This window comes from Eumetopias jubatus, unplaced genomic scaffold (assembly GCF_037043125.1).
Source record: "Eumetopias jubatus isolate StellerSeaLion01/CBP00866 unplaced genomic scaffold, mEumJub1_p1.0 scaffold_14, whole genome shotgun sequence".
In the NCBI taxonomy this organism is placed as follows: domain Eukaryota; kingdom Metazoa; phylum Chordata; class Mammalia; order Carnivora; family Otariidae; genus Eumetopias; species Eumetopias jubatus.
Genome location: NW_028274820.1, coordinates 100,975,122 through 100,995,669, shown reverse-complemented (window position 1 = coordinate 100,995,669; position 20,548 = coordinate 100,975,122). Strand labels below are relative to the sequence as shown.

At 43.5% G+C, this 20,548-nt stretch overlaps 1 protein-coding gene across 1 annotated transcript in view; it reads right to left on the bottom strand.

Annotated features, from left to right (window-relative positions):
• The window catches only part of CNTNAP2 (contactin associated protein 2), a 1,403,550-nt gene that overhangs the window by 92,852 nt on the left and 1,290,150 nt on the right, over positions 1-20,548 (bottom strand). Inside the window, exon 21 of the mRNA XM_088018399.1 lies at positions 17,935-18,028. Coding sequence (XP_087874525.1) covers positions 17,935-18,028 — 94 coding nt within the window. The remainder of the gene's footprint in view (positions 1-17,934; positions 18,029-20,548) is intronic.

Sequence of the window (20,548 nt, the reverse complement as noted above, 5' to 3'; positions counted from 1 at the left end):
ATCCAGAAAAAAAAAAGAAAGAAAGAAGCTACTATCAAGCCATGAAAAGACATGGAGGAACTTGAAATGCATCTTGCTAAGTGAAAGAAGCCAGTGTGAAAAGGCTACATACTGTATGATTCTAGCCGTATGACATTCTGGAAAAGACGGTAAAAGAGTCAGCGGCCGCTAGAGGTGGGGGTGGGGAGAACAGTTGGAACATGAGGGATTTTTAGAGTAAAGCATCATAACAGGACACATGTCATTACCCACGTGTCAAACTCTACAGAATGTGCGACACAAAGAATAAACCCTAATATCAACCATAGACTTTAGCTAATAATATTGTACCAATATTTGTTCTTCATTTATAACAAGGGTACTACGTTGTGGCAAGTATACACGTCCAAAAATAAGTATGATATGGTAGAGGAGACTATGTACGCATGTGGGGACGGTGGGGGCGTAGATAGAACTTTCCATACTTTCCCTCAGTTTTCCTTTTTTTAAATTTTGTAAAAGATTTTATTCATTTGAGAGAGAGAGAGCACAAGCAGGGGGAGCAGGGGCAGAGGTAGAGGGAGAAGCAGACTCCCGACTCAGCAGGGAGCCTGACATGGGGCTCGATCCCAGAACCCTGGGATCATCTCCTGAGCCGAAGGCAGACACTTCACCAACTGAGCCACCCAGGTGCCCCCCTTGAGTTTTTCTTAAGCCTAAAACTGCTAAAAAAATGAAGTCAATTAATTACAAAGCTTAAGAAGCCTATAAAATCAAACCTTCAAACTATTAAGCTGCATGACAGTAAGTCACTTGCAAGGCTAGGTTACCTGGTTTGAAATTAGTTCTGTGACTTCATGTATACCTTATGTTGCTCTTAATTTTATATTAACAGATTTTAATTAAATAACCTTAGTATTTAAAAAATGAAAAGATTTTTACATGTTTTAGGGTTTGATTCCCATGACTAAAAATAAGAAAAATCTCTAAAAACTTAGTGTTTTAAAAAAGAAGAGTTAGGCCCCCCAAATTAATTCATGCATCGATTTGTGTTGAAACTGTATTTATCTGAATGACTTGTCTTTCCTCCCCAGCTCCGACTGCACTTCCCGTATGAACACGGATTCTGAATCTAAATCTTTCTGTGGAGGGGAAGAAGAGAGGAGGGCACGGTGTTATCAGAGACCCATAGGATCCCCATTTTGAAATGTCAAGTAAAAATACTTTGTCTCCCTCCCCCCAGGCCTTTGCTCTTTCATAAAACGAACACAGACAATCAACAGAGCTGCACAGAAACACTTGCTCTGAAATCCAGGCTCCACCACGGACGAGGGATCTGACTCGGCACCTGTCACTTTAAATTCTCTGAGACTCTCCCCTCATGTATCAAGTGGAGATTTAAGTAGGTACTTACCTGCAAGGTGAATTTACCAAGCTCTCAAGCAGACAGTGCTCCCTGTTTTATCTGTCTGGTTACTGTAGAGGAGACTGAAAGCAGGCCGTGAACTAGAGTTCACTCTGGTGATGGAGAAAAATGAAATAGGGATTCCTTTCTGACTTAATGACTTTGCTTCACCCCCCGAGTTCATACTTCAAATGCTAATTCCTCATGGATAAAAGATGGCATCAGAGTTTGAGAATGAATTCACCTGGGCAGAGAGGTGTGAATTATGAATTAAAAACCATTGAAAATTTCTTTAAGAAGATTAGCTCTCTCTTAGATAAATACACACACTGTATTGTTTTTAACAGCTATATATAAGAGCAGGAAAAAATCTTATTAGGCCACAGAGTCTATCTCTCTTATTTCCAGAGCATGGAGGTGACACATTCTGATTCAAAATCCAGCCATGTTTGCTATCAGGAAACATTAAAAGTCATAGGAAATATCTGTTGTAAACATTTAATGCTTCTTTCTGGGGTAGCCAAAGCAAACATTTGAATGTTTGAAACAGAAAACCCAGCAGACATTTTTCTATGGCTTCTCTGTCCTCTGTCAGCGGTTCCAGAAAAGTCTGCGAGGAGGCCAGCCTTCCCAAACGTGGTTATGAAGCTGGGGGAGAAATCTCCAAAGCACTGACTTCCTGGCCAACTCTGCTCCCATCCACTCTTCCTGGCATTTTCCTATTTTGTCTTTCCCAGTATTCAAATAAAGTGTGACCCGATTTCATCTCATTGTGTTTACCTTCAAGGCCTCCAAGGTTTAAATTGAAGGTCCTTAGCAAGATTATGCAAAGGATCTTTGTCATCCAGACTCCTTTCCCCAAAACATGCCATATTCTCCTTCCCAGGGTCCCAAGATACCGTGATGCCGAGTGGCAGCTAATCTGTGTGTGGCAGGAGACACCGTGAGATGTTGCAGCCCCAGAGGGGAAGATCAAAGTCCCCCTGGGTAACGCCAGTTGGACTTGTTACCCTACTTCACTAAGCAATAATGACTCTCAACTTCTGTGGGTATCAGATGTGACAACAGTTATGCACACACCTTTAAAACTGCCAAGTGCTGCATGAATACAACGTATGATCCTATTTACGTGACAGGGAGTTAAAAACCATATGGTGGGTTCTCATTATTCACAGCAGTTATGTTCTATAGAGTCACTGTGAGCACGGGATTGGTGAACACTGGACTATTGCTCCTAGGGGAAATACATGGTTAGGTTCCTGAGAGCCTCTGGTCACATTTCATTACCCAATCCATACATGACCTTGTTCTAGACGTGTGTGTGTTAAAGACACCTTATTTACTATATATTGTTGATTCATTAGCATTGAACTCCTAGCCAACAGTGCTAAAACTTAATGCTTACCAATGAAGCCTATCTAACACGCATATTTTGTCTGAAAAACACATCACGACTGCCTTGCTTGGGAACAACAGCATTTCAGTACTACAGTTAGGTGACATTTTAAACAGTGAAATCAATTAAAAAAAAAAACAACCTCACAAAAATGCAAAAAACAAAAACAAACAAACAAAACAACAACCAGATGGCACTAAATAGACTAGAAAAATGAGTTGTTAACAGCACGAGAGTGGAAATGAGAAGGAAGTGTTGCTTTATTCCAACCACCTTGGCTGGGAATGTGAGCACTGTCCTGCTCATGTTTGCAAAGACCACAAAAGTGCCACGAGCACTCCTTTTGGGTTAAAAATTTTAACAAGTAGGTGAACTCCCAAATATGAAACCTCTGAATAATGAGGATCGACTGTATGTACACAAGAAATTAAATTTTCTCTGTCTTCTGGAATACTTTTGGGTATTATAATAAGAGGAATTTTGGCTTTCGCAATGTTTGTTTATTTAGAAACAATTGGGTATACACATGTATGCTGTGTGTCAGACAGAGACAGGCGATTTGGGACAGAAAGAGGTCCCCTGTTTTTGACAGTCTGGTTTGAGCAGATACTCAACATATCATGAATTTCTGTTTTCTCACTGCATTTTAATGATAAATGCCTTTTTGGGGTTGTTTCTGTTAATGAAAAATAATTTAACTTTGGAAAACAAGACAGAGAGATGATGGTACCAATGTGTTTTTCATTGAAATTTCTCAAAGTTTTCACTGCTTATTTTATTCTTTTTTTTGTTTTTTGTTTTTTTTAATAATAACTGGGTATTCAGGTCAGCCCTTCCTTTATTTTTATAAATTGAAAATCAGAGATCAGATGTAATTAACACTTTCTAAGATGGATTGAGCACTTACAATGTGCAAGGCTCTGTGACAGGCCCTTTACATTCCCGGCACCATTTCTAATCTTCACAACAAAGCGTATGCCTTTGGGGGGGGACCACTATTAGGAAACTGAAGCTCAGATATGCAGAAAACCTGCTGAGGCTCTTTAGCAGGTAGGACAGCTGGGATCCCAGGTGTCTGACACCACAGCCCGTGCTCTTAACCTTCACTCTGTGTAATCTCCTCTTCCAGTCTACACTTTGTTAAAAGATTTGCTTTTGCAGCTGTTTTATCTTGCTATCTTGTGTGTCTTTGGGTCATAATGAGATAATTATTAATCATACTTGTTTAAGACACATTTGAGTGACAAGCCAAGATGATTATGATATTGATGGTGTTAGCATATTAAATCAGCCTGTTATGTGACCTTGGTCCAATGACTTCACCTTTGTGGGCATCGTTTTCCTCAGCTGTGATATGACAAAGTTTAAATAAATTATTCCTTAGGGCCTCCTGTGATTCAACAAAGGTAATAATAATAATGAAAAATATCCCAATACATTTCTAAGAATGACAGTTGAAGGCAATTAAAAAAGAATGAGAAAGTAACCTTAAACTATAAGTCACTGGGCAGATTCCTTCCATGTAGATTTCCTTCAGCCTGGAGGAGATCTTGGGCATTAAGACAATGCTAAATTTTCTTTCCGACATGAAAAATTAGGTATAATTGCTTCTCTTCAGTTTTAATATTACTTCTCGCCGATCACTTAAACAACGTCTCTCATCAGTGTTTTACTTCTTCTTTAATCATTATAATGAAAGCCAAAGGCAACTAAGCAGAAATTTCAATTAACTATTTGCCATTTGTTCATTTATCAATTCTGCCGCATTCCACTCTTTGGATGTGGAGATAAATCACAGGGGGATAAGTTGCTCTCAGGGCCTGTCTCTGAAAGCAGTAGCTGGGAGATCAATGTACTACATTTTCCTCTGTGTCCATTTCTAAAAATGCATTATCTTAGTCATCCCTTCAATAGCAACTCTAGGAGAACGACGGGATTCCAAGCGGTAAATCAGTATTTCATTCCTGTACGTTTCCTAATCTCCAGTGGCAGTGGCAGGAGAGTCGAGAGTGAACAGGAGAGATGCTGGTGCAGTCACCTCATGTCCTCCCTGTGTGTGGACCACCCTCCTGCCGCGTCCAGGGAGCTAGCGCCTGGCGGACTACCCACCATCCCAGGGATAAATGACTCCAGAGAATAGTGTGGACCAGGTCTTGCTTTACTTCTATTGCTTTTTAAAGATTGACATTTGTATCGAGGTAGTTGTAAAATCGCATGTTGTTGTACTAAATGATACAGAGAGTTCCCTGGTATATTTCGCCCAGTTTTTCCCAAGGAAATATTTTGCAAAACTATAGGGGAATGTCACAATCAGGATGTTGAGATGGATATAATTCACTGATGGTATGTGTATCATTTGTGTGTGTGTAGAAACTGTAAAATTCTTTCTTTTTTTTAAAGATTTACTCATTGTGAGGAGAGAGAGAGAAAGAGAGAGAATGTGTGAGCAGGGTGAGAGGCAGAGGGAGACAAGCAGACTCTCCGCCGAGTAGGGAGCCAGATACGGAGCTTGATCCCAGGACCCTTAGATCATGACCTGAGCCAAAATCAACAGGCAGATGCTTAACTGACTGAGCCACCCAGGTGCCGCAAAATTGTAAAATTCTATACAATTTTATACCTGTGTAGGTTTGTGTATTCACCACCATAGTCAAGATCAAGAATAATTCCAACAATTCCTAAGAATTCCTCATGTTGCCCTTTTGTACCACCGCAGGTCCTCTTCCCTTCCGCCCCTGTCACTAATCACCAGCAACCAGTAATCTGTCCTCCATTTGTAAAATATTATCATTTCAAAAACGGACTCACTAGGTATGAACCTTCTGGGATTGGCTTTTTCTCCTCAATATAATTCCCTAGAGATTCATCCAAGTTGTTTTGTGTATCAATAGTTTGTTCCTTTCATTACTTAGTGCATGTTCCTTTCCATGGTATGGAGATAACATTTGTGTTGTTTCTCAGTGGAACCATCTTCTTTTCTCTTTTGCCTTTCTGAGTGATGACCCATGACCTAAGCAACACCCATCTGCCTGCAGAGGGACTAGGGGGCAGAGATAGGAGAAGGTGGGATTTGCTCCAGGAGGTGCTCAGTTTCTGCAGCAGAGGACCATACCTCAATGGAATAGTCTTGAATGTGTCCAACACGGAAGCCTTAATTTTATCCCCCAGTCCCAAAACTTTTTGTCTCCCAGTGTTGCCCTCAGTAAATGGCACCACCATTTACCTATCTATTCAGGCCCCAAACTGGAGGAATCTTCTTTGACATCTCTTCCCTTCACCTACCACAGCTGATCCATCACCAACTCCTATGCGCTCTACCTTTAATATATTCTTATTCCAAATAATTCTCCATTGCTACCCCCACAATGGCTTTGGTACAGGGATCACCCTCTTTCACCTAGATTCTACAACTGGAATTTGACTGGTCTCCTGTGTCCATCTTGCCTTTCTCTTCTTCTGCTGCCCAACCGCTACAGTTAATATGGTAGCTTCCAATACATAAATCAGATCAAAGTCTTCTGCTTCCCATCTCACTTACAATAAAAGGCAGACTCTCCACAATGGTGTACAATCTGCACTACCCAGCTGCTGGCTAGCCCTCTAGCTTCAGGTATCCCCTACCACTCTGTCCCATCCTTACTGTGGTCCAGCCACACCACCTTTCTTGCTGTTCCTTGAACAAGTCCAGCATGTCTCTACCTAACCTCCCAGCCTCTGCATTGCCCCTCGTGCTTCCTGGGATGCTTTCCCTCCAGGGGCCAACACATCGCCCTCCCTGGTGTCATCAGGCCTCTGCTTAAATGCAAGCTCCTCCGACAGGACTTCCCAGCCAGCCTAACACTCTCTACTGCTAAGCCCCCTTTATTCTTCTTGATAGAATTGATCACTAGCTAACATTTTATCAGACAGTTATCTTCTCCTTCTTTGTCCACGCCTAGTAGAATATATGCGCCAAATAAAACTTTGCTGTTTTATTCATTGTTCTATCCCTATCACCTGGTATATATAAACACTCAACATACTTTGGGGTGAATAAATGATTTCCCCCAATTCCTTTACTCACACCTTTTAACCCATCAAGGACAAAGCAGGTCATAGAGTCTTCCTATGATAGAGACAGTACTCACCTGTCTAGCTAACACGGGGAAGACAGGAGGCTATTTCTTAGCTGTAGAGAATTTGATGAAAGGGAATGTGGTAGATTGTGTTAATGTCCCTAGTTCTTCCTCCACTGGGTCTGTGCCTCTGCTATGTCACTTTGCTTTTCTTCCTATGATGAAGCAGAGTCTTTCCCCTCTCCTCAACTCTGGATAGGCCCTATGACTTCCTTTGGACAACAGCATATTAGTGGGTGTGGCAAGACCAAAGGCTTGAAACGTGCTTGCATGAGTGGGCTTGCGCTATTGTGCCTCTGTTGTCGGCTCGCGGTGAGTATGCCCATGTTAACTACATGATCTCAGGAGAAAGGTGACAGTTGTACCACAGAGACCCTCAGCCCTTAGCTGACTCACACATTAGTGAGAAAAAATGATTGTTGTTTTAAGCCAATGTGTTTTGGAATTGTTTGTTACGTGGTTGTTGTGTTTTTTTTTTTTTTTTTGTCAATAGCTACAGGACACAGGAAGTAAAAGCAAGGTGTTTATTGTTGTTGTTGTTTAAAGCCTGAAGTGAAATAAGTCAAGCAGAGAAAATCAATTATCATGTGGTTTCACTTATTTGTGGAACATAACGAATAGCAGGGAGGACATTAGGAGAAGGAAGGGAAAAATGAAGGGGGGGAAATCAGAGGGAGAGACGAACCATGAGAGACTATGGACTCCGAGAGACAAACGGAGGGTTCTAGAGGGGAGGGGTGTGGGGGGATGGGTTAGCCCGGTGATGGGTATTAAGGAGGGCACGTACTGCATGGAGCACTGGGTGTTATACGCAAACAGTGAATCGTGGAACACTAGATCAGAAACTAATGATGTAATGTATGGTGATTAACATAACAAAATAAAATTAAATTAAATTAAAAAAAATAATAAAGCCTGAAAGGACTATGAGAGAAAGAAGAGACCCAGACGGGCTAATCTTTGTCCAGAGAACAGGAGGTGTGTCTATAAAGGGTGAGGAAGGGGACTGAAGGCAGGGGGCTTGTGTCCTGCTTCCCAGTTTGGGGCTCAGGGGGAGACTGTCATGTAGGGGGTCTTGCAACAACATGGGGCAACCCAGCCTCACTAAGAGAGGGAAGAAGAGTGAGCCGGCAGCCCCTCAGTCTTATGAGGAGGGGACTCTGAGATAAAGCCAGTGATTTACCATTGAGGCTGCCTTGGGGGTGCTGACATCTGCCACGGGGAGGATGAAGGCCATGTCAGAGACTGGGGGTCTGTCTCAAGTGAGAGCTGAGGGGACAGAGGAGGCAAAGGGAGCAAGGGCGGGTGCTCCTCGGAGCACTGCCTGAGTCAGACGGGGACTCTAAGTTCACCGACCACCGATTTTACCATCAGGATGCTGGGCTGGAGGCCAGCAGATGGCAGGTCATGTGAACCCAAGGAAGGACAGCATGACCCTGGGACCTCCCTGTGATGGCGTCAGACGCACACTTAAGCTGCCACATCCTGCTGCCCATCCCCATCTGTATTCTATATACCTGGTCACCATCTTCTAGAAAGAAAGCAGGGGACCGAAAGGCCACTGGAGAGACTGAACATTTTCATTCCAGAGGGACAGAGCACAACCAGAAGGGACTGTTGAAATAATCAAGCCAGATTCAACTGTAAGCTAGACCGGGCTTTCGTTTATTTGCCCTTGTTATCCAGAAGGAATATCAGATTATCATAGACAAACAGAGATGCTGCATTTCCTCGGCATGCCCAAGTTGTCTGGTGCATCACAACGTGAAATTCTGTTATAGCCACAGCAGCCTTTCGCTTGCTGTCCCTGTAGCCTCTCACTCGACTCCTTGAAGCATTTTCACCCTGCAGGTGATGTTATCTTTCTAAAGCGTCAGTCTGATCAGCTTATTCTCCTGATTCAAAACAAAAAATCCTTCCATGACACCTTTTTGCTCCCAGGATAACATTAAAACCTTAACATGGCTTGTAAATAAACCCTTAATATGCAGACACAGCCAGGGCCCCGCCTTATGCCTCTACACTCACCCCTGACTCCAAAGACCAAGGCCTGGGATCCCCATGCTCTGCGTTTTTTTCTGCCTGGGGAGCAGGGTGGGAAGGAACAGAGGGTGAGCAGGAACTGCTGGGGAGTTCAGACTCCCGGAAGCAGCCCTCGCCTGAGCTGGACGGAGAGGAGGGGGCGCAATGCTCTGGCTTCCTCCTGCATCAGCTGAGATCAGGTTGTGAACTGCCTCCCACAGTTCCCCACCGGTCCTGAGCTCCCACTGCCCACATGGTGAGTAGCTCGATGACGCTCCATTCCTCCCCCTGTTTCATTTCGCCACTACTCTACTAATGTGCCCTGGGATCTGCTCCCATATAAACTTGTATTCAAACCCTCATCTCCTCATCTTCTTGCAACTACACCCCCAGGAGGCTTCTCCTTTCCCTGGACCACAGGCTGGGTCTCTGATCTCAAGTGCTCCTGTTGGACAAACCCAAAACAAGACGGCGATAGCCTAGTTCAATCCCCACTGGGTCACATTTTTATTTATTTTTATTTTTAAGATTTTTATTTATTTATTTGTGTGTGTGTGAGAGAGAGAGAGAGAGAGAGAGAGTGCACAAGCAGAGGGAGAAGCAGGGTCCCCACTGAGCAAAGAGCCCGATGTGGGATTTGATCCTGGGACCCTAGGATCATGACCTGAGCCGAAGGCAGATGCTTAACTGACTGAGCCACCCAGGTGTCCCCTGGGTCACATTTTTAGAGTGAACCTGGGCATTGCTAATAATTTGCTCTCGTCTTGGCAGTAGGAAATTGGGACTGTCCCGGGCAAATGAGAACATTTGGACCCACTCATAAAGCTTGTCTTAGTCTGCACCTGTTTACTGCTGCTGTGTTTTTATCCTCATCATACACTTTAGTCTCAACCACTCTGAAAGAAATCTGCAAACTCCCCTCATAGCACACTGTGTTTCCCAAGACGGTCACAACCATACCTCCCACCCCACCTGTTCCTCTGCAGTGGGAACTTGTCACGAAGCCATCAAGAAGTAGAGTTTGCATCTCCTTTCCTGGAATCTGGGCTGGAGCCCAGATTTCGGCCAACAACTTGAGGGAAAAGGGATTTGAGTAACTTCTGAGGCAGGGTCTTAGGGATCTCTAGCTTGCATCTTTACTTTTTGGAATGCCCCTTCTAGTGCCTGCCATCACGCAGGGAGGACGCGCGAGCAGCCATGACGTGGAGCCAGTGCGGGAGAACAGAGGCCTCTGGCCAACAGCCTCCGCTAGACTCCTGGAGCCACGTGGGTGAGGCCACTTTGGATCATCGAGTCATGTTAACACCTCATCGGAGACCACATCAAGCAGAAGAGACATCCAGTCAGGCCACTGCATGCAATACCTGCCTGCAATAATGAAGTATTGCTTAAGCCACAAAGTTTTGAGTAGGTTGTTGTAGAGCAACAGAGAATTGGAAAACCCCTCCTCCTTCTGCCCTCTCCGCCACCCCATTCCTTTGCCCAGACAATTCTAACTTCTTACTCGGGTCGCGGCTTCTATGCCACTTCCTCTGGTATGCCTTCCCTGTCTCCTGGACTGGGTGAAGTGCCCTTCCTACTTGCTCCCAAAGGATCCTACACTGCCATCTTCCACTTACCTTGCCATTGTGTCCAACCACTTCTAATTCCTTCCATTGACTTCTCCTTTCTTCCCGTTAGAACTCAAGCCCTCTAAAGGCAGCAACCGTGCCTGCCTTGAACATCACTGGTGTATCAATGGTGTATAAATGGCTGGCATATGAGAAGTGATCACTACATACTTGCCAAATTATGGCTGAATAAAAATAACTAATGTTTATTACACATACTATGTGGCAGACCCCATGTTTTCTCTTAAACATGTATTATTTTGCTGAATCCTGTGAGGTATGGACCATTACTATTCCTATTTTACACATAGGGAAACAGAATGTGCAAGATGTTAGGTCACGTTGCAAATTTCATACAGTCTGCAAGTCATAAACTAAGAATGAAAACCCAAGTGTGTGATAGCAAAGTTCTGATCTCAGCTCTAACCCTTATGTATCAATCAGGATAGGCCAGGTTGTGCCACAGTAACAAACAGCCCTATAGTCTCAGTAGCTTAAAAAGAGTTTTCTTCTTTCTTTCTTTCTTTCTTTTTCTTTCTTTCTTTCTTTCTTTCTTTCTTTCTTTCTTTCTTTCTTTCTTTCTTTCTTTCTTTCTTTCTTTCTTTCTTTCTTTCTTCCTTCCTTCCTTCCTTCCTTCCTTCCTTCCTTCCTTCCTTCCTTCCTTCCTTCCTTCCTTCCTTCCTTCCTTCCTTCCTTTCCTTCCTTCCTCCTCCCTCCCTCCCTCCCTCCCTCCCTCCCTCCCTTCCTTCCTTTCTTGTGCTATGGGTTTGTCATGAGTTGATGGGGTTCTCTGTTCATGGTGGTCACAGAGGGCCCCAGGTGATGGAACCACCATGGTCTTCAGGTTTTCCAGTTCCCATGACAAAGGGACAGAAGGACTCTAGAGACTCTTGCACCAGCAATTAAATGTTCTAGCCCAGACATTGTTATGTCTTTTCTACTCAAAACTTTTTGGTCAGAAATATTCAGTGAGCAGCATAATGCCTACCACAGTATACCACCTCCCCAGTGCATGCAGACAGAAGTATGTCATTTCCTGCTGTGTGTGAAGGCTTTGCCAAAGTTCCAGAAAGTTTTGGAAAGCCCTAGAATAAGGATGTTATATCCAAAGATCATCATATTCACATTTTAGAATATAATGCAAATCATACAATGGCTACCAATAGGTATATCCTCTATCAGAGTTACTTTAAATAATGGCAATTTGGAAAATACTAGGATCTGGGACCAACAAGACTTACAAACCATATTAAATTCAAGTGGGTTCACCTTTAATTTTGCTACCACTGCCACTGCCACTGACAAATAACAATGCTCAGTAAAGCAATCGTTGCCAAACACAGCTTCTCAAACTTACAGAGGAACTGCTGTCTTTTTATTATAGTATAGATCTACTTTATTATGATTTTATATTACTGTGATTTACAACACTGGCACAAATAGTTAATTTGAAAAAATGAAGAGGGCTCAGAAATACCTTTCTAAAATTAAAATGAATATGCCATCCTGAAAACTGAGGCTGTCTATTACACTAACATATGGTGACATTCTTCTCATCCACATCCATACTGCACCCATAGCACTGAATGATGCATGTCAAGGAGCCCTGAATCAAATTATCCTGTCAGTTCTCACATGGAGGAACTTCTCCACTGTAATACTCCATTTCTCACCTTTTAAAAAAAGAAAGTTACTCCCGTCACAAAGTATACCATTTCAAGGGTTTTTAGGCTTTCTCTAATCTGGTCTCACTCCAACCAGAAAACTCAAAGTACAAATTTCCAGTGACCCTTTGTTGAATACTCTCAATAATGGAGAGTCCACTGCTTCAAAATGGCGGTCACTCATGTTTTAATAGCAGTAATTATCAGGAAGTTCTTGGAGGGACTGAAGTCTTGCTCTCACTAGTCTTCTCTGGTCCTGGCGAGTCAGCCTCTACAAAGTCTCCCCTGTCCAGGTAGCAGCTGTCTAAGACTGGAAATGGATTCTCTCATGTCTTTTTAATCATATCTTAGTATCCCCAGGCCTTCAGATTTTTCCTTTGGGGGGCCTTTTGTTCATCTGGTCTTTTCCTCAGAAGATTAACATCTATCTTAAAATGAGGTGCCTAGGAATAGGCCATGACATCCCTCTGGGGTCTGACTATACTCTTTGCTCTGGACATGATTCTCGTATGAATGTAGCTCAGTACAGTACTTATTTAAACACCAATCACCACGTAATTTTGGCTCATACCAAACTCCCCAGAAATCCAACCTGAATCTTTTTCATGATACCAGGGGTCTTCTGTCTTCCATTTATGTCTGTCTTTTTTTTTTTTTCTTCTTTCTTTTGTTGGTTGAATGCAGGAGTTAAGTTTATCTTCATTATATTTCATGCCATTGTTTTAGCTTATCTTTCTAGGCCATCAAGATGCTTTTGACGTTTTTATTTTATTACCTAGCTTGTTAAATCATCCTTTTATTAGCTATGTGTCATTTGCAAGTTTAATAAACATCCTATTTGTATTCTTTCCATTGATAGAAATGTTAAAAAGGGGCGCCTGGGTGGCTCAGTCAGTGGAGCATCTGCCTTCGGCTCAGGTCATGATCCCAGGGTCCTGGGATGGAGCCCCATGTCAGGCTTTCTGCTCAGTGGGGAGCCTGCTTCTCCCTCTCCTGCTGCCTGCCACTCCCCCTGCTTGTGCTCTCTCTCTCTCTGTCAAATAAATAAATAAATAAATAAATAAATAAATAAGAGAAACGTTAAAAAAGAAGTAAACAGAAAATCCTGCTTCAGGCTTCTGCTTATCTTTCTCTCCCTTGATTTAAAGAGTTTTTGAGATACTATTAAATCTGTTGCTGAAAATAATATACATAAAGTCAGTGACATCACTCAGCTAGTAAATGATACAATATGGACATAATGACCGCCAATGAAATTTCTACTTTGTCAAACTTTGTTGCTTGTGATTCTGACTTCCTTCTAGAAGGACTGAGAAAGGGAGCAATCCATTCTAAAATTTTGATGTTGGCTGACAGTGATCACATTCTTATTTCTAAATAAATATATTTCTTCCATTCGCTTTAGAAAGATCAAACTTGTCCTTGATTAGGTACTCTTTCTTTCATCCTTTTTATGTGTCCTTTTTCAAGCATTGCTCATCAAAGATCTCCATGTGAAGTCCTATTATTTATTTAGATCCATCTCCTTTCCCTTCTTTTATAGGATCGGTTTCTGATTAGCAGCTGACCCAACTAAGCAACAGCTGGGGGGCATCATTCTCTACGGGGTGTCAAACCTCACTAGAATACATGAGGTATCTGTTTGAAGTTCAGTCTGTCTTTATAGATGAGTATTCACATAGCTGGTGAATGCATATTGGCCGTTTCTCACTGAAATATATGTCGCTTTCAAAGGGGAACTTAAAAAATGCTTCTCACTCATCCTGCTCCTACTAAATGGCCAAATATTTAAGGAATATTGGCTTCAGGATGTGGCCAATGATTAGCCTCCCCAAGTGCCCACAAGTCTTTGTGGCCCTCACTATGACTCCTTTGATTGTATTAACAGAATTTACCTTCAGGGTATCAGCTCCCCTCCCTGTGTTTTCATCATTCTGAAAGATGCAGGTGTTCTCAGGAAGCAATGCGTAGCTCTTGGTGTCACACATCTCTCGGTTCAAATCCCACCTCCACCAAAGACCAACTGGCGGACTGAGAGCCAATGGTTCTCAGCTGGTGTTGACGTGGCCCTCCTGGGGACATGTGGCAATGTCTGGAGACAATTTTGGCTGTCACAGCTGGGGGGTGCTACTTGCATTAGGTGGTAGAGGCCGGGGATGCTGCTAAGTGTCCCACGGTGCATGGGACAGCGCCACAACGTGGAACTGTCTGACCCAAAATGTCAATAGTGTGGTGCTGGGAAATCCTGCTTCAAGAAAATAATGTAACCTTTCTCAACTGTGGTCCCTTCCTCCGTGCAATGAGGGTAACAGTGGTCTGGGTGGCACTGGGGGGATTACAGAGAGGACTCTGCTTGCAACACCCATCAGAATGACTGCCACAGAGCTGGCATCAAGAAAAGACAATTGTTTTCTTTATTTATGCACCATTTATGTAGGCATTGTGTTGGGTACTTCCTAAGATGTTATTAGCTTAATACTAAGTGAGTAGTTCATTTACTCCACAAATATTTTTTGAGGGCTTTCTATATGCTAGGCACGGATCTGGTTGCTGCGAATTGATTAAAAAAAACAACAACAAAAAACCCCAAACAAACAAAAACCACCTGCGAGAACCCAGGCCCTCGGGGGTTCAAGGAATGTGCCCAAGGGTTCAACACTAATGAGAGGCAAGGCCTGGATTCAAATAAAACCAGCTGCTGTGGGCCAATGCTTGTGTCCACCCCAAATCCTATGTTGAAATCCTAACCCCGATGTGAGGACATTAGGAGGTGGGGACTCTGGGAGGTGATTAGGTCATGAGTGGGGAGCCCCCACGAATGACATTAGTGCCCTAGTAAGAAGGGACAGGAGGGAGCTCGCTTCCTCTTCCCGCATAAGGACACACAGAGAAGTCAGCCACCCACCAACCAGGGAGAAGGACCCGGCCAGACACCTGATCTGCTGGCGCCCGGACTTCCCAGCCTTCAGGACCACAAGGAATGTCTGTGGCTTATGCCTCCCAGTGTGTGGTGTTCCGTTAGAGCCGCCGGAGCTAAGAGACCAGCTCTGCCTGATTCCAAAGCCGACATTCTCTGCACTCCATTATTCTCCATTATTACCAGACACCTGCTTTCAGAAACACCAGATTGCAAGGCATGTGAGAGCTGTGGATCTCGCCTCCGGGCTACTTTTATTGACCAGATTAGCATCATCATCCCACTATCTCGTTTCTTCGATGACATGCCTTTTGTTTCTTTCCCCTTTTACTCTTTATTAATTCAACAAATGGTTCTTGAGCACTTGCTACTTGTTAGGAGACAGTAGACTGACAAGTCACCGCCTTGGTCCCTGTGGAGCTCCCGGGCTGGTGTAGACGAGTCAGTCTCTGGGGGACGTCAGTGCCCTGGGGACCAGGGGCAGCATCCTACCTTCCTCTTCTGTGCGTGACGCCATGATGCCATCTCCACCTCGGGGTCAGCGACTTCCTTACAGGTGTTCCTATGTTCTTGACATTAACTTGTTGCCATGTGCACGGTTAGTTTATGTGCACAGCAAAATTTTCCTCTGCGGTACAGAAAACTCTGGGTGTAATACTCCTACATCTGAGGTTCATGTTATGCATTTCACCTGGCACAGATTTAGAGCCCAGTAAATTCTTAGTTATAGAGGATGTTGCCTTTATGATGTTATTGTTCATGACCTTGAAGGTCATGCTACATTGTATATTGTAATTTTGCTCAAGTGTGAACTGAATCACATGGCCTGAAATACTGATGAGCCAGTGTTACTTCTAGTGATGGGATTTAGCAATCCCTCAACATTCCTGTCAAATGTGACGTTGTGACTCTCATAAAGCAATGAAATCCACTGTTTCAGGTGTGTTCATGGTGGATGTTACTCTAGGAATGTCACACTATAGTGTCTTTGGGACTATCATGCCATCATAGTCTTGAGTTTGTTCTGATGGAATGATTACGGCCCCGAAAAGAACACTTAAAATTTTCAATTATTCTTGACTGAATTGTAGGAATGCCTGTGGTGAGACGTGGGCATTCACCAGTGTCTCAGGATGTATGACACCTCATGAATGTCAGGGCTCTCCTCCACTAAACGGCCATTTCTTGTTGCTGATGAATGGCCTCCCTTGACTTCCAGCTGCCTCCCTTCTGGGCAAGTTCTTTTGATTTGCTTGAGGCCGTGGACTCTCCTCAAGAGAGACCCACATCAAAACTCCACTTTGCCACATCCTCTTTAAGTAACTTTAGTGACCAGCTCTCTCAACTTGTTTCCTCATCTTACCGATGAGGATAATCATCACAGGTCTTGCTTCACTGGACGGTTGTGCCATTTAGTTGTCACATGTACACGTGGGAAATGTTTGGCACCACGCCTAAAACATAGTAGGGTGGGCGTGAATTTCAGCCCTCCTTCCTCCCCACCTGTCGACTGAACTAATGCCCCCCTCCCGTCTTTCCCCGAGGATGTGGCCTTTTCCTCTGAGGCCCCGTGTTCTGCTCATCTGCGGCCTTGCCTGATGTGTTTCTGGTTCTAAGTCCAGGAATACGTATCCCTCAACCGCTCAACCTCTGCTGCCAAACTTTCCCAGCTTTCTTTTTTCATTTCTCAGTCAACTGGCACAGAGATAATGGCTCGGTAGTCAGGAGCACAGACCAAGGGGTCTGCCTGCCTGGTTCAAGTTTTGGCCCCACCAATTATGAAGTAGGTGGTCTTGGGCAAGATATTGAATCTCTCTGTGCCTCAGTTTTCTAACCTGTAAAATGGAGACAGTCTTGTGTGCTCTTGTCTAATCTTGATGATCTCATAGAATTGCCATGAAGGTCCAATAAGTTCATATATCTAAGGTAGGACGGAGCTCGGCTTGCAGTAAATCCTACATAAGTGCACATTATTGTTATTTTTATTATAGGTCGGGTCTCCTATTCTCCTAATTATCTGGTCCCCCTGCCCCCATCTTTTAAAATGAGCACTTTTTACAATCAATGACATTCTGACCACCGCTACTTGCTGGACACGGACGCACCTCCTCCTTGGCCCGCACATTACCCACCATCTTACTGTCTTCATTCTTGACTCACAATATGAGTTCTCATAGTAAAAAAAAAATTCTTTCACTGGCTCTACATCAATCACTTAAAAATATATAACCAATCACATTGGTATTTTAATCTAGACGGTGCTGATCTATGGCAAGAAAAGGGCAAGAGTGATGCTCAGACTAACAATCACGCATGGGGGGGGTGGGTGTTCGCCGCAATTTTCCAATCCTTGTTGGCCTTCTAATTTGCAAATAATATCAGCCAGCTTTTTCAGAGTGAGAGGAAGACAGAACCATGTTGACGTGCTTAGACAAAGTTAAATACTGCTAGTAGGTGGGGGTCTCAAATAAATGAATGAGAAAATTTCACATAGAGAAGCAGGGAGCAGATACTTGGTTTTACTTGTTTTAGTTTCTATCACACACCAAAGGACGCTGGTCCCTTGGCCTTCACCAACACAGAAGCCATAACCACCAATCACAATGTGTTTCAAAGGCAAATTACCCCAAAGATGATCTGATCATCTCTTCTGCATCACTTAGAAAACCAACACACCTTCTCTTGTACTGAGGAGGTCTCGGTGACTGAACCCAATGGCGGAAATCGACCCGGTAACTTAAAAATCCAGATTCACATCACCTAACAGAATTCTTATACCAAACATATTCTTACCATACGTTTATACATGAAGCACAGAATTCTTACCTATAACTTTTCCTAGAAAGAGCGACTTGGGAGAATTGAACAGCGTGTCAGACGAGCTCGGCAGATGGTAACTCACAGAAGGATAGTGGTCAAGCTGCAGGAAGAAAACAAGAGACACTTTTAGAAGAATGTTGCTAACTTGCACTGGAATCACATCTTCCCAGCGGGATGAGTCCGTCTCAGAACCCGGGGGTCCGGATATCTTCCTTCATCGGTGCGGACTCTGAAATACCAGCCTGAACAAACAGGAAGCCCATCTATTCCTTCTCTGGGCTTATTTGAAAACATTTTGAGCTTGATAAAGGCTCTTTATGAATTGTTCTTCAGCTTATGCAATTTTCTGTGGATAATTTGTCCATATTTTCTGCTGGATTAAGATACTCGCTCATTTTTAATAGAGTAAAATCTGCTTGATCCGATCTCCAGCATTAACCCCTGAGGTAGAAAATGCTGCATCTATAACAATGAATTTTCTTTAAGATCTGCTTACTGTCCTGCTGTATTTGCCTTTCCATACCATCAGCTCTCAGACCAGTATTGATTTTCAGTATGTATATTCAAATATGAATATATATATAAATATATATTCAAATGCTGAAATTCAAGTTGGGTAAATATACATGGGGGCTTTTGTTTTGTTTTTTTTTTTGCTTATCAAGAGAGGAGGATGCCCCCACAGGGCAGGGACATTTGAGCCTGGCCGGGACAAACGCACATTTGCTCTAGCTGGGCTGGTTCCTTCCGAGTGGAGGTGAGTTGGGAGTAAGGGAGGGAAAAATAAGCAGATGGAAAGAGCTCACAGATACCGGCTGTGGGAGCAAAGCACATTACTGATTACATTTCTCACGTACAAAGTACAAACGCTGGTGTCCCAGAATCAGGGCCTCTCTTGTGCTCTGAGTCCCGACATGGCTTTTCCTGCCTTAGCTGTCTTTTTACAACTTATACAGCCTAGTGGAGTTTCCCCCACTGGGAGCTCCTAGAGTTTTCTGTGCCTCTTTATATCCACCTGTGAAGAATCGCTTTTGTAAGCCTTTCGCTTTTCTGCGGTGAGTTTCCTACCTGCTCAGGTAAGTGGCAGGTGAGGTGCCGGTCAGCGGAAACACTGTGTCCCTTCCCAGAACAGGCATGCAAGCAGGGGCTTGCTCAAGACAGCAGCACACACCCCAGAAACTGGACCCACTCCCGGGTCCCTGCTAGTAACCACCAAGATGCGCAAAGCTGCAGGAAGCTAGGCTGCTAGAAACAGTGCTGGGAAGTGGGCGAATCTCACTGGCCACGTGGAGAACAAGCCTCTTTGAGGAAGGACCATTCATCATTAATGCCTATCTGCACCTGACTCCTGAGGCTGCTGCTAGAAACCTAGAGGTTATTGAGAGCCAGGGTTCAGAATCAAAGACTCATCACATCTCAGGAATTTGGGGAGTTCTGACCTGCAGAACCAGTACTGTTAAGTTATTGTGCCCTGGTGCTGGTACAGCACTGTAACAGAGGTCCAAAAACCACTGTGAAAGCAAACACTGGCATGCTCAACTATAATTCTGAAAAGTTTTCTATAATTTTAAGTGCAGCATTAACAAAACCCTTATTCTGGCCAGAGAAGCTTAGATCCTTTAAATCTCCTGAAGTTGCAACGCTGGCTGCTGATTAGCTAGCTGCTTTGGCGCCATCTGGTGGCGCATATGGGTAACTGCTGCTGCTGTCCCTCCGCTTCCGTGGTCAAAAAAGATAACCGTAGAATGCCAACATAATAGGTTACCCTGCATGCTTCATAGCGATGATCTTCCCCTAGACACTTCTTATACATTCATCTGTCTTGCTAAAGAACTTAAAAATGGATACAAACAATATATGCTCATTATAGAGAAAATAACAGTATAGATTTAACCCATGCCTGGTGATAATTATTATTATTTTTAAAGATTTTATTTACATATTTGAGAGAGAGAGAGAGAGCGTAGAGGGAGAGTGAGAAGGAGAAGCAGACTGTCTGCTAAGCAGAGAGCCCGACGTGGGGCTCGATCCCAGGACCCCAAGATCCTGACCTGAGCCGAAGGCAGACACTTAACCGGCTGAGCCACCCAGGTGCTCCGATAATTTTTTTATCAAGTCAACTTTTTAATGTATATTCTTTTGATTTTTTACAACTGGATGGAACCCAACTGCATACATTGTTTTGCACTTACTTTTCATTACTTAAAGATGTATTATGAAACTCTGTAATTCGATAAAAACTAAATCATTTGTCATGAATGACTGGTATTCCATTTTATGAATATACTGTACATAATCTTAAAAAACTATCAAATTTTGATGTTTAGACTTTTAGATTTCTTATGTCTTTTGGCCCAGGGCAGTGCCAAGCCCATAGTAGGTCCTCAGGAAAAATGTGTTGACATATGTCCATGTAACTGGTAAAGCAGGGCACACAGAGTGAAATCAGACTTCGGATGCGGCCTGACCCACCTAGTGGGGTTACCTGCTTTTTCCTGAACTGCTTCTATGGATCCAGACCAGACAGACTTTGCTTTTTGGCAGCCATTTAATATTATTGGTACTGAGCTCACAGGAAAATAAAATTCCTACTTTGTCTCCAGAGCTTACTTTCAGCTTT